A 12,384-nucleotide genomic window follows, 5' to 3' on the forward strand; every position below is an offset into this window, starting at 1 on the left:
CTCTCTTCTGGCTCAGATTGTCTATTTCTTCACTCTGAAAAGAAAGTGTGCATGTGAAAATCTGTGTTTGGCACAGGGGACTGAAATGGCTTTTCTTGTGGCTTTAACGTGGATCGACCAAAGCTTCAGCTAAAATGAGGCCAGGGATGGTGCTGAACTTAATGAAGACTGGAGCCCAGGCGCTACCTCTGGGTCACTGCCGCATGGTCACTGCCGCATGAGCTTTAATCCTGTGTTCTACAGGGCTTCTAGGAATTCTAGTTGGCTTTGAGGGATCCATTTTGAAATTTAATTTGAAGTCCAGCATCTGCAGAATCTCTGTGGTTATTTTGACTAAGTTTTCAGATGCCTGCTTTTTATTAGGAAGATTTTTCTTTAGTGACTTGTGTCAACAACACTATTGTGTGTTCACCCAAGAAAATAAATGAAAGCATTTAAATTAAATGACTTTCATCTCTTTTTTGGCTCCCTGTGACCATATTTCCATAATGGCTACCATACCGTACACATTCTAGTGTATCTGGAAGGATTCTAGCAATAAAGCTGTAAGGCTAACTTGCCCCTGGGGTCCAGCCAGGAGAGCCTCTTGGGAGAAAACTTGAACACTGAGAGAAGAAAGGCACTTGGGAAAAGCAACTGTACGAACTTCACTGGCAGCTCGTAGATGTGACTTGACTAAAAGGTATAAGATGAATTCAAGGGAGTTCCCTGGCGGTCCAGTGGTTAGGACTCGGTGCTTTCACTGCTGTGGCCCAGGTTCAATCTCTGGTCAGGGAACTAAGATCCTGCTAGCCGTATGGCAAAAAGAAAAAAAGAATTCAAGAACAAAGCAAATATCTACACTTACGTAGACCAAAGTTCCAATACATACCATCAAACTTCTTGTAACGGGACGCAAAGACAGCTTGCAAATGATTGCACTGTTCACTGACCACACTTTTGAAATCATCCTTACTTTGCAGGCTGTACTTCTCCTCCATCTCTTGGGAGCAGCAGGTATAACCCTGGGGACAAATCTTCAAATGATCACCTGGAAGACAAAATGTAGGGCAATCAATCTCCATCATCATTCATCAAGTCCAAAACGAAAGAGTCTGATTTAGGTGCACATGCTTGGCTTCATTTCTCTCCATGATGTTCCTGCAAAGGCCCAGGCATCATGCGTTACCTAAAAAGTTTCATTATACTGAAAATATTGATTTCCTTCTCGGAAAAATACGATAGTGAAGCCATCTCCAAAAGACAAAAGAACTTTCCAATCAGGAAGATTGTTATCATACAGGAAAAATCAGTGTGGCCAGTAAAGAGAGTATCATTCAATATCAACAGAAAGCTCGCATAAATTCTTCGAGATTTTATGCTAAATACTGTGCAAGTCATGCAATGAGACATAGTTTTTCTAGCTTTGAGAGTTTACACTACAAGAGAGGGTACCATTAATGAAGAATGATTTGTAAAACATGTGACAACAACCAAAAACTGAGCAAACATATAAGCAATTGATGTGGCAAACAAAGCAAAGGGATAAATGCATTTCAAGGAGTTGTCAGCCAAGAGGAAAGAATGGAGTCCACTCTGGGATTTGAGTCTATGGTAAGTCACAAAGGGGGACGTTAAATGATTCTCAGTTTTAAGATTTTCTTGTCCAGCATCTTCTGTACAGATGTTAGACACTATAATATTGACCTTTATGATTGTGTGCAGTGTAGCCACTTGTCCAAATACAGATGAATGGCTTCCAGTAAATGTCGCCTTTAGGTAGCCCTAAGGGCCAAGAAAATGTCAAAGACATGCAGACCATCTGCCTCCCCAATACCAACGGCATTCTGTTTGTGGTTTGGACCTGAGAGTTTGGAGAGCTTCTGCCTGTTCCTCCTCTGTCACAGACCAAAAATTATGCTTTGGACAGACCACGCCTCTCCCTCATAATGACCAAGAGATACGGCGCCACTCAAAAATAACACCACCAGGCACTATCACATTAGTCACACCAATATTCATTTGTGGGGTACAGGAGCCCTTGCATCATTTTCTACAGATGTTTATAAGGATTCACCTTCACTGTTCCTTCTGTTATTGCAGTTCATGGAACATGAACTGCAAAAGGGGTCTGAAAAGATCTAAGGTCTCAGGAACTCAGGAAGGCGTATACTGAAGACATATGAACCTATCAATAGTAAGTGTGTGTAATAAATCAAGGGAGGAGGAATGAAGAGCAAAATCTTTTTAACAACACTAATCATGGACATGAACTGGGCCAGGAGCCGAGGGCCATTGCTGCTTCTTGGCTGTGAGTGCTTAGAGGAAATAAGTCTTCACTTCGGACAGATACCAAAGTAGTTTTGCGGAGGGGGTGGATTTCAAATAACATGGTGTTGGCAATTTATTTGACGAACACTAGTACTGTCAACTGCACAGATGCAAATAATTACATAATCAGATATATTCCTGATCATTCTTCCTTCCTGGCAATTCAAAAGTAGGGAGAGGGCTTCCCTGGTGGCGCAGTGGTTGAGAGTCCGCCTGCCGATGCAGGGGACACGGGTTCGTGCCCCGATCCCGGAAGATCCCACATGCCGCGGAGCGGCTGGGCCCGCGAGCCATGGCCGCGGAGCCTGTGTGTCCGGAGCCTGTGCTCCGCAACGGGAGAGGCCACAGCAGTGAGAGGCCCGCGTACAGCAAAAAAAAAAAAAAAAAAAAAAAAAAAAAAAAAGTAGGGAGAGTGTCATTGCCAGACAAAAATGGATATGCAGCATTAAAAGACTTTTAAAGAAGGGGAGAAGGGAAACATTCTTCAAATAACTTCCTCATCCAGAAACTGCTAAATGCTTCATTTGGCACTTTTGAAACCCTTGGTCAACCGATAATTCTAACAAAGGTGGTGGGGGTCGGGGGGAGGCACAGGGAAGAATGTGAAAGAGTTTAGAGCTGTGAGGTTGCAGAACATCTTAGATCTCATTAGTGGAAGAAGCTTAGTTTTCTGGAAACATCTTGTTACAACCAAAAACAAAACTGCCTCTTGACTGGCTTAACAAGTTCGCAGCAGGCCTTTGGTACTGGGACACCTAACTAACAAAGAGATACCTAGTTGTCTCCTGGTTTCAGGGTTGAGGATCTCCCCAAACACCATCTTAATACATAAAGTAATACAAAGGACCCCCAACTAGTACAGTACTCGATGTAGCTGTATTAAAGAATCCATATCACTCTCACACACCACAAAGAAAATTAACTGAAATGCTCACAATGAGAACTTAGGACGTACAGAACTAGGTACGTGAATTATAATAAGAGATCAGCTACTTTTTAAAGATTTTCACAGGCTAAAATTAATCACAGGCTGGTTTTCAAGCCCCTGCAAAGATTCGATTGTGGTAATGCACTGAATTTCCAAGGCAAAACAGTTCAGAGTCTGGAAGCGAATCTATATTCACCTAATCTTAACATGGTTCACACGTACAATAAACGAAAGGGTCATTCATGGATCTTATCAAAATAGGCATCTATGACCAAGGAAAAAAGCACCCTTTTTTGCACCTCCAATGCACATACGCACAGACACACACACAGAACCTAGAGCCAGAAAATTCGAAGAGACAGCAGGAAATAATACTTTTCTACATATAAGAAGGTGCTAGATGTTGAGAGTTTTAAATTTTTGGCACTGAACAAACACCCTTCAAAAATGGGTCACAGCAATTAAAGTTTTACTGGTGACCGACTGAACTAGCCAGCAGCTAAACAAAAGGCCTGTGCACTCCACCCACCACCTACCCACCAGAGGCCCTCAGCAGGACCTTCGGGAGACCTGCTGATATCTGAACACTGGAGCATATTTATTTGTTTTGGCAAAAACTAAGGAAAAAGAGTCCACTTCCATGTTACAGATAAAATCTTTACAGGAAGACTCTAATGGTAAAGCCTTGCCTTGTGGAAAGGGTGACAACGGGGTAGATACCTGGCTAATGTATCTGCTGGCGAAGTCATCTTCCCGAGTGCAAACAAGCCACTCCAATAGGCCACTTTTGCCCATTTGAGCCTTGCATACACCACGTATTCTGTCTGTTTCTAAAAAGCATTCCTTGAAAATATAATCTGGCATTCTTGCCAAAAGCCCTGTCCAATACACACTTATGAATTAAATCCCAAGCCACACATGGGCCAGTGGGGATTCATTGCCATAACCAGTTTCCGTTGATGAGAAGTTACTAGGAAGGAAAAGGGGACAAGTCTTGGTGCATCTGAAAATGAAACTACAGCTCTGCACTGTACTAAGAACTCGAGCAACTCATTTGATTTTAAAAACTTGAATATTTCTACTGTAACACCAAAAATGAGTTCTATGATTAAAAGCCAGGGCATACGTTATCAATGGAAAGACATTCCATTTTGCCTGTTGGAGACTGCTTCTAAAATGCTGTGTCTGGGGGCTTCCCTGGTGGCGCAGTGGTTGAGAATCTGCCTGCCGATGCAGGGGACACGGGTTCGAGCCCTGATCTGGGAAGATCCCACATGCCACGGAGCAACTGGGCCCGTGAGCCACAGCTACTGAGCCTGCGCGTCTGGAGCCTGTGCTCCGCAACAAGAGAGGCCACGACAGTGAGAGGTCAGCGCACCACGATGAAGAGTGGCCCCCGCTCGCCGCAACTAGAGAAAGCCCTCGCACAGAAATGAAGACCCAACACAGCCAAATAAATAAATAAATAAATTTAAAATGCTGTGTCTGAATGAGACATGCTTTTTGTTTCTGGAGATCTCTCAACCTGGTGATCCTGTATACTTCTTATTTAAGAAGGATGTCACAATTTGTTCTTTAGGCTGAAAGCGTTGAGCACAGGGATGACAGGATCCAATGTGGGACAGGAAGATGACAGCCACTGCAGGGGAAGCGGTGAGCTCATGCATTTAAAAAAGGTGGGGGGTGGCCCTAGAGGATTCTGATACGTACCCTTCCTGAAGAATTCTAGTTTGAAAGGCTGAAGCATTAGAGCCACAGAAGAACCGGGAATCGAAATTCATCCAATGGTTTGAGTCAACAGTGGGTTATGATCTACAACCATCATTTGGCTCCTCTATTTCGCTAACTCAACCTCCTGCTTCCGGGACCTTCTGTGTTCTTCTCCATGGCCCTCTTCTGTCTGCTTTCCACTCTCTTTTCACTCTGCTCATCCTGTTCTCTCTTACCACACTCCACCTCTTCTAACTGCACATAATGTGAAACCGAAGGATTTTTTTGTTTGTTATACTTGTTGAGAGTTCCCTGTTCTTAATTTTAAAAGCAGGTGAATTGAAGGCTTTATGGATTTCTAAGAAAGCACCTAAATTAAGTTGCTTTTTGTACATGGCCCTCGATTAGGGTTTTTCTTTGTGGGTCAGTGGCCCTCAAAAGAAAAAAGGTCCCTTAGCCTTGTCCTCGGAGGCTTGGATGAGAGTCAATGAAGCGTGCTTTTAAAGCTTAACTCTGTGGCATTAAAAACAAAAAAATCACTCGAAAGAGCCAAACTTTTTTCAGTCACACCAGCTCTGTGTAATTTCCCTTTAGTCTTAATATCAATGCCTTCGTTTTTCAAAGCTGAACAAAGACAATCACAATAAATTACTACTCAATCCTGCCGAGTGTGTGGATTGGTTCCTTTTTTTTTTGAAGCACTTCAACTCAATAGTTAAAGAAGCAGGCATTGAATATGAGGAATCTAGTCCATCCTTTAACAGGGCTCTGCGGCAGGCAATCTGTAGAACTGTGCTTTCTCATTTTATTTCATTTCTTCCTCTCACGAAAGGCTGGCTATGATGTACAGATGGGGTGCAGATAATGTCCATTTATTTCCAGTTACTCATAACCCACCTGCCCATAGAAAATGTTATAAATGGTGGTTACATTCTCAGGCCAGCTCCCAGCCTATTTACTATCAACGTAACTACTTCTAACTGTAACTTCATTTTTTTTCAGCTTGGTATCATATTTTATTGAAGATGCATTTAAAATAACATCCAGATTCATGTCTTTTTTACATAAAAGGACATTTTCTGTCAGTGTCATGTAAAAGACGAGTAAGGGGACATTATTAACGTATCTTATAATAAGATTCTCCCTGATACACCACTATACCCCCAATTTATTTTTTTCAGTAATATTTCCACATTTTACGTTTATTAAAGCATACATGTACTTTGTTTTTTTATACAGCAGGTTCTTATTAATGATCCATTTTATACATATTAGTGTATATATGTCAATCCCAATCTCCCAATTTATCTGTAACTTCATTTTGAAGTCCAAGTAGAAGCCAAGAAAATGTTTCTCAGATTCTCACACATTTTGGGGGAGATGATGATAGAGGACTACTTGTAGTTACCGCTAGGTTGTCAGCTTTCTATACCTGTGGGAGATAAAGTAAATGTCTTCAGGATTACTCCTCCAGAGTCCTAAATGGAGGAAACAGCAGCCAGAAATTTTTATGGGACACAATGCAGAAAACCCAGGCATGCCTGCACCAGCACGATTTGGACAGCAAACATTCTCTGTAGCCCAACTCATTTTACCAAAAATGCAACCAAATGCCTTTGGTAAAGAAGAGACACACGAACTGCACCCTAAGGGTGGGGGCTGCAGTGAGGGACATTTGAGAATAACAGACTGGAAAGCGCTTAGGAAAACTGCCAATGTAAGAGATTCGATTTTGCAATGGCCTTTCATGCAGAAAGGGATTTGGAGAAAACTTAGCTCCTTTTTTGTGTGTGTTTTTTAAAATTTTATTTTCTTGAAGTAGAGTTGATTTACAATGTTGTGTTTAACTTCTGCTGTACAGCAAAGTGACTCAGTTGTGTGTGTATATATATATATATATATATATTCTTTTCATATTCCTTTCCATTATGGTTTATCACAGGATATTGAATATAGTTCCCTGTGCTATAGAGTAGGACCTTGTTGTTTATCCATTCTATATATATAATAGTTTGCATCTGCTAATCCCAAACTCCCAATCCCTCCTTCCCCCTTGGCAACCACAAGTTTGTTCTCCACATCTGTGAGTCTGTTTTTGTTTCACAAGTAGGTTCATTTGTGTCATCTTTTAGATTCTACATATAAGTGATATCATATGGTATTTATCCTTCTCTTTCTGACTTACTTTACTTCACTTAGTATGATAATCTCTAGGCCCATCCATGTTTGCTGCAAATGGCATTATTCCATTCTTTTTAATGGCTGAGTAATAGTCCATTATCTATATCCACCACATTTTCTTAAGCCAATCGTCTGTTGATGGGCACTTGAATTTCTTCCATGTCTTGCCTATTGTAAATAGTGCTGCAATGAACACTGGGGTCCAGGTATCTTTTTGAATTAGAGTTTTTGTCTTTTTCTGGATATATGCCCAGGTGTGGGATTGCTGGATCACATGGCAACTCTATTTTTATTTCTTTGAGGAACCTCCATAGTGTCTGTCATAGTAGCTGCACCAATTTACATTCCCACCAATAGTGCAGGAGAGTTTCCTTTTCTCCACACCGTCTCCAGCATTTATTATTTGTAGTTTTTTTTGTTTTGTTTTGCGGTACACGGGCCTCTCACTGTGGTGGCCTCTCCCGTTGCGAAGCACAGGCTCCGGACGCGCAGGCCCAGTGGCCATGGGTCACGGGCCTAGCCGCTCTGCGGCATACGGGATCCTCCAGGACCGGGGCACGAACCCGTGTCCCCTGCATTGGCAGGCGGATCCCCAACCACTGCGCCACCAGGGAAGCCCCTATTTGTAGACTTTTTAATGACGGCCATTCTGACTGGTGTGAGGTGGTACCTCGTTGTAGTTTTGATTTGCATTTCTCTAATAATTAGAGATGATGAGTATCTTTTCATGTGCCTACTGGCCATCTGTATGTCTTCTTTGGAGAAATGTCTGTTTAGGTCTTCTGCCTATTTTTAATTGGGTTGTTTGGTTTTTTGTTATTAAATTGTAGAACCTGTTTTTATATTTTGGAAATTAAGCCTTTGTTGGTTGCATCGTTTGCAAATATTATCTCCCAGTCTTTTCATTCTGTTTATGGTTTCCTTTGCTGTGCAAAAGCTTTTAAGTGTCATTAGGCTGCATTTGTTTATTTTTGCTTTTATAAGCAAAATTTTGCCGTGGGAGACTGACCTAAGAAAACATTGGTACGATTTATGTCAGACAATGTTTTGCTGTTCTCTTCTAGGAGTTTTATGGTGTCTCATCATTTTGAATTTATTTTTGTGTATGGTGTGAGGCTGTGTTCTAGCTTTGATTTGCATGTGGTTGTCCAACTTTCCCAACACCACTTGCTGAAGAGAATGTCTTTTCCCCATTGTGTATTCTTGCTTCCTTTGTCGAAGATTAGTTGTCCATAGGTGTGTGGGTTTATTTCTGGGCTCTCTATTCTGTTCCATTGAGCCATATGTCTGTTTTTGTGCCAATAACATGCTGTTTTGATTACTGTAGCTTTGTAGTATTGTCTAAAGTCTGGGAGGGTTATGCCTCCAGCTTTGTTCTTTTTCCTCAGGATTGCTTTGGCAATTCTGGGTCTTTTATGGTTCCATATAAATTTTAGGATTATTTGTTCTAGTTCTATGGAAAATGTCATAGGTAATTTGATAGGGATTGCACTAAATCTGTAGATTGCTTTGGATAGTATGGCCATTTTAACAATATAATTCTTCCAATCCAAGAGCATGGGATATCTTTTTATTTCTTTGCATCATCTTCAATGCATTTATTAATGTTTTGTAGTTCTCACATATAATTCTTTTACCTCCTTGGTGAAGTTTATGGATACTTAGCTCTTGACAAGGTGTCTTAAAGAAGTGAATTTAAAAAGCTTCCAAATACTTGATACTATCTGTGTCTTTTATTCTGTAGGCCTAATGGTAGTCTGGGGATAAGAAGACTGATCTGGGGAGTAAGAAATATGGGTTTGAGTCCCAGCTCTACATGATTCACTGTAGGCTCTTAAAGAAGCCCTTTGTAAAGAAGGAAGCATTATGAATACAGTGCAATTACAAAACCAAGACAAAAATGAAGAGCATCTATTATACTGATAAGCTACTGAACGAAGTTCTCCAGGAAGAGACTTTTCTGATGACTTGTACTATGTGAGGCAGAGGGGCCAGGAGAGCAGCACCTTCTTTCTTCCAGCTACTTCAGGGAAATTTCTTATTGGAGGCAGAATTCAGGGGAATAAAGATAGCCAGAAAAGGCAGCATTATCAATTAGGAGTTCAGTGGCATGCATAAGTGATGGGGAACTGATGACAAGTAAGTACAGACATTTATTTAAAGGGCCTTCAAAAGAAAAGCCTTGGGAGCCTAAGGAGACATGATGACGAGATATCATGTGGTGCCCTGGCTGGGATCCTGGAACAGAAAAAGATATTAGGGGAAAACGAAGGAAATCACCCAAAAACTTACATGCAAATGTTCATAGCAGCATTATTCAAAATAGCCAAATGTCCAACAATGGATGGATAAACAAAATGAGGTGTATCTGAATAATGAAATGTTATTCAGCCATAAGAAGGAATGAACTTCTGAAACATGTTCCAACATGGTGAAATCTGTAAAATACTATGTTAAGTAACGAGCCACTCACAAAAGTCCACATATTGTATGATACCGTTTACATGAAATGTCCAGCCTTGGTCAATCTATACAGACAGAAGGTGGATTAGTGGTTGCCTGGGGCTGAGAGGGGAGGGTGGTGGGCAGGGGGATGGAAAGTAAGGGAGGGGTTACAGCTAAAAGGTATGAGATTTCTTTCTGGGATAATGAAACTGTTCTAAAATTGATTTTGGTGATAAATGCACAATTCTGTGAGTATACTAAAAGCCACTGTATACTTTAAATGGGTGAATTGTTTGGGATATGAATCATACCTCAATGAAACTGTTAGTTAAAAAAAAAGCTAAGGAAATCGGAATAAGATATAGACTTTAGTTAACAATAATGCATCAATATTGGTTTATCAATTTGACAATGTATCACAGAAATGTAAGATATTAATAATAGGGGAAACTGGGTTTGGGGTATAGGAAAGCTCTGGGCTATCCTCACAAATTCTGGAAATCTAACTCTTCTGAGATAAATTTTATTTTTTCTATTTTTAAAAAAAAGCAAGCTTTGGACTTCCCTGGTGGTGCAGTGGTTAAGAATCCACCTGCCAATGCAGGAGACACGGGTTCAAGCCCTGGTCCGGGAAGATCCCACATGCCGCAGAGCAACTAAGCCCGTGCGCCACAACTACTGACCCTGCGCTCTAGAGCCCACGAGCCACAACTACTGAAGCCCGAGTGCCTAGAGCCCGTGCTCCGCAACAAGAGAAGCCACTGCAATGAGAAGCCCCTGCTGGCCGCAACTAGAGAAAGCCCATGCAGCAACGAAGAACCAACACAGCCAAAAAAAAAAAAAAAAAAAAAAAAAAAATTAAACTTAAAAAAAAAAGCAAGCTTCAGTTTTCAAAGTAAAAAGGATCAATATGTGGGGTGGGTGGGGGCTTTCATCAGTATTACATCAAACACTTGATGTAATTCTAATATTGGGGAGCAACATCAAGCTATTACTTGCTGCAGTAATTTTCCTAATCCCTCAATTGCTACTTTACTCTTTTCCTAATTTTTATTTGTTCTGAAGGTAAAACAATTCCTTGCCGTTGGTCTAAAGGGTTACCAAAATAGTTTCTGTTCACTTTCTAGATCTAAATTCATGTAGCCACAAAGTGAGCTAAAATGCAGGTTGCTGTATAACTCCATCCCCTCCAAGCTATCTAAGAACCCCAGGAGGAATATACAATGCTCTGCTTCATGGGAACAAAGAAAGAAAATCTCTAAAGGTTTTTAATAATCCCAGGGGGATGAGGGAATGTATACATTAATCCATCCTTCCTCCCTTGCAAAACAGCAGTGAAATGACTGCACGTAATGTGCTATGCACATCCAAAGCCTGAAGCCATTTGACCTAAACCGTAATAATAAAGCACATAAATTACAGTCATTATGGAGATGTATGATTTGAGATCACCTACCAATCAGTAGGAGAAATGCAGCCAGTTAGCATTTTGCAAAACCTTGCCGAAATATAGCTCTGGAGGGCTTTGCTACCGATTATTTTTAGGTCCACTAATCCTGCAAGGTAGTCTAGAAGGCCAATCAGAAACACATACATTTCAAAAATCAGTTCTATTATATTTTTCTAAGCATACTTCGTTTAAGTGTGGTTGTAAGAGTTAGGGCTGCTACTTTCAAACTCCACACTTCATTTCAGTGAGCTTGCAACAGCTTTAAAATCCACCTCAGATCGAAATCAAGCAGGGCTTTTTATTGCTTTATACTGATAAGCAAATTATGAACCAAAGTTTTTATCTATCTTCAAACTCCATTTTAACTGTACCAAAGGTTCACTGAAGAAAGGCACATCAACCAAACTGAGTGAATAACCTGAAATGCATACTCTGATCTTATGTTACCATCACTTTAGAGCACGTAGAGCAACTGCATCTATTTTGCACATTTCCAACCACTTCGTCCAGGTCCAGGACTCAACAGGAATAATAATACTGGCAATTAACCCAAATCTCTTCAACAATTCTGAGGATCCAGTAAATACTACCTAAGCTAATAAAAGGCTCCCAGAAATGTGTTGGTGACTTGGGTGGGGGGGGGAGGGGCGGATAGGGGCAAGCAGAAAAAGAAGGAGCTCTCTTACTTGTTTTACAAATAACGAAGATCTTTCCTGTCAGTGATTCAGGTGCACACACCTGGAGTAGCATCATTTGAGAGTTTCTTTCGAACACTAGTTTACGATCTCCATTGGGCTTGTCATTTAACAGAATGCCTGAGTCCAAATATGCCTGTTTCAAATTCAGCTACAAATAAAAAGTAGCCTAGAGAGGAAACACCATTGGCTAGGACATTTTTTTTTTCTTTGGTGCCCAACAGTACTTCTTTCTGGAACCTATGTACCCAAGCCAAGTGTCCTAATTACTGGTAGACCAAGGCCTTGTGAGGGCCGTCTCTAAGACAGTGAAGAGACCAGGCTCAGAGGGTCACGGGGATTCCTGGGATGGGAGGGATGCTGGCCCCCAGCATCTTGTCCTTTCTCTGCACCCCTGGCGTACACTCTTACAATGATCCCTGTGAGCAGTCTCCTGCGGGCAATCACATCAGACTTCAGAGAAAGTGGAGGAGGAAGGCATCCTCAGAAAAAAACTGGAGACACTTCTGTCCTCCTCCTCCCAGGGGTCTGCCCGAACACCAGAATTCCAACAGGGAGCGATTTTCCTTATTATCTCCTAATCATTTCTAAAGAAACCCCCAGGAGCCCCATTCTAAGATAACCTGCCACAGCCATTTAGGTTTCACAGCAAGATTGGAAAGGGT

At 41.3% G+C, this 12,384-nt stretch overlaps 1 protein-coding gene across 2 annotated transcripts in view; it reads right to left on the reverse strand.

The window, feature by feature from the left end:
- GPC4 (glypican 4) overlaps nucleotides 1-12,384 on the reverse strand; it is a 110,023-nt gene that overhangs the window by 34,906 nt on the left and 62,733 nt on the right. For both annotated transcript variants that reach the window (XM_082610705.1, XM_082610704.1), the window contains exon 2: nucleotides 872-1,030. In XM_082610705.1, the coding sequence (XP_082466831.1) occupies nucleotides 872-1,030 (159 nt within the window). The remainder of the gene's footprint in view (nucleotides 1-871; nucleotides 1,031-12,384) is intronic.

This window comes from Mesoplodon mirus, assembly GCF_964341445.2.
Source record: "Mesoplodon mirus genome assembly, chromosome: X".
Taxonomy (NCBI): Eukaryota; Metazoa; Chordata; class Mammalia; order Artiodactyla; family Ziphiidae; genus Mesoplodon; species Mesoplodon mirus.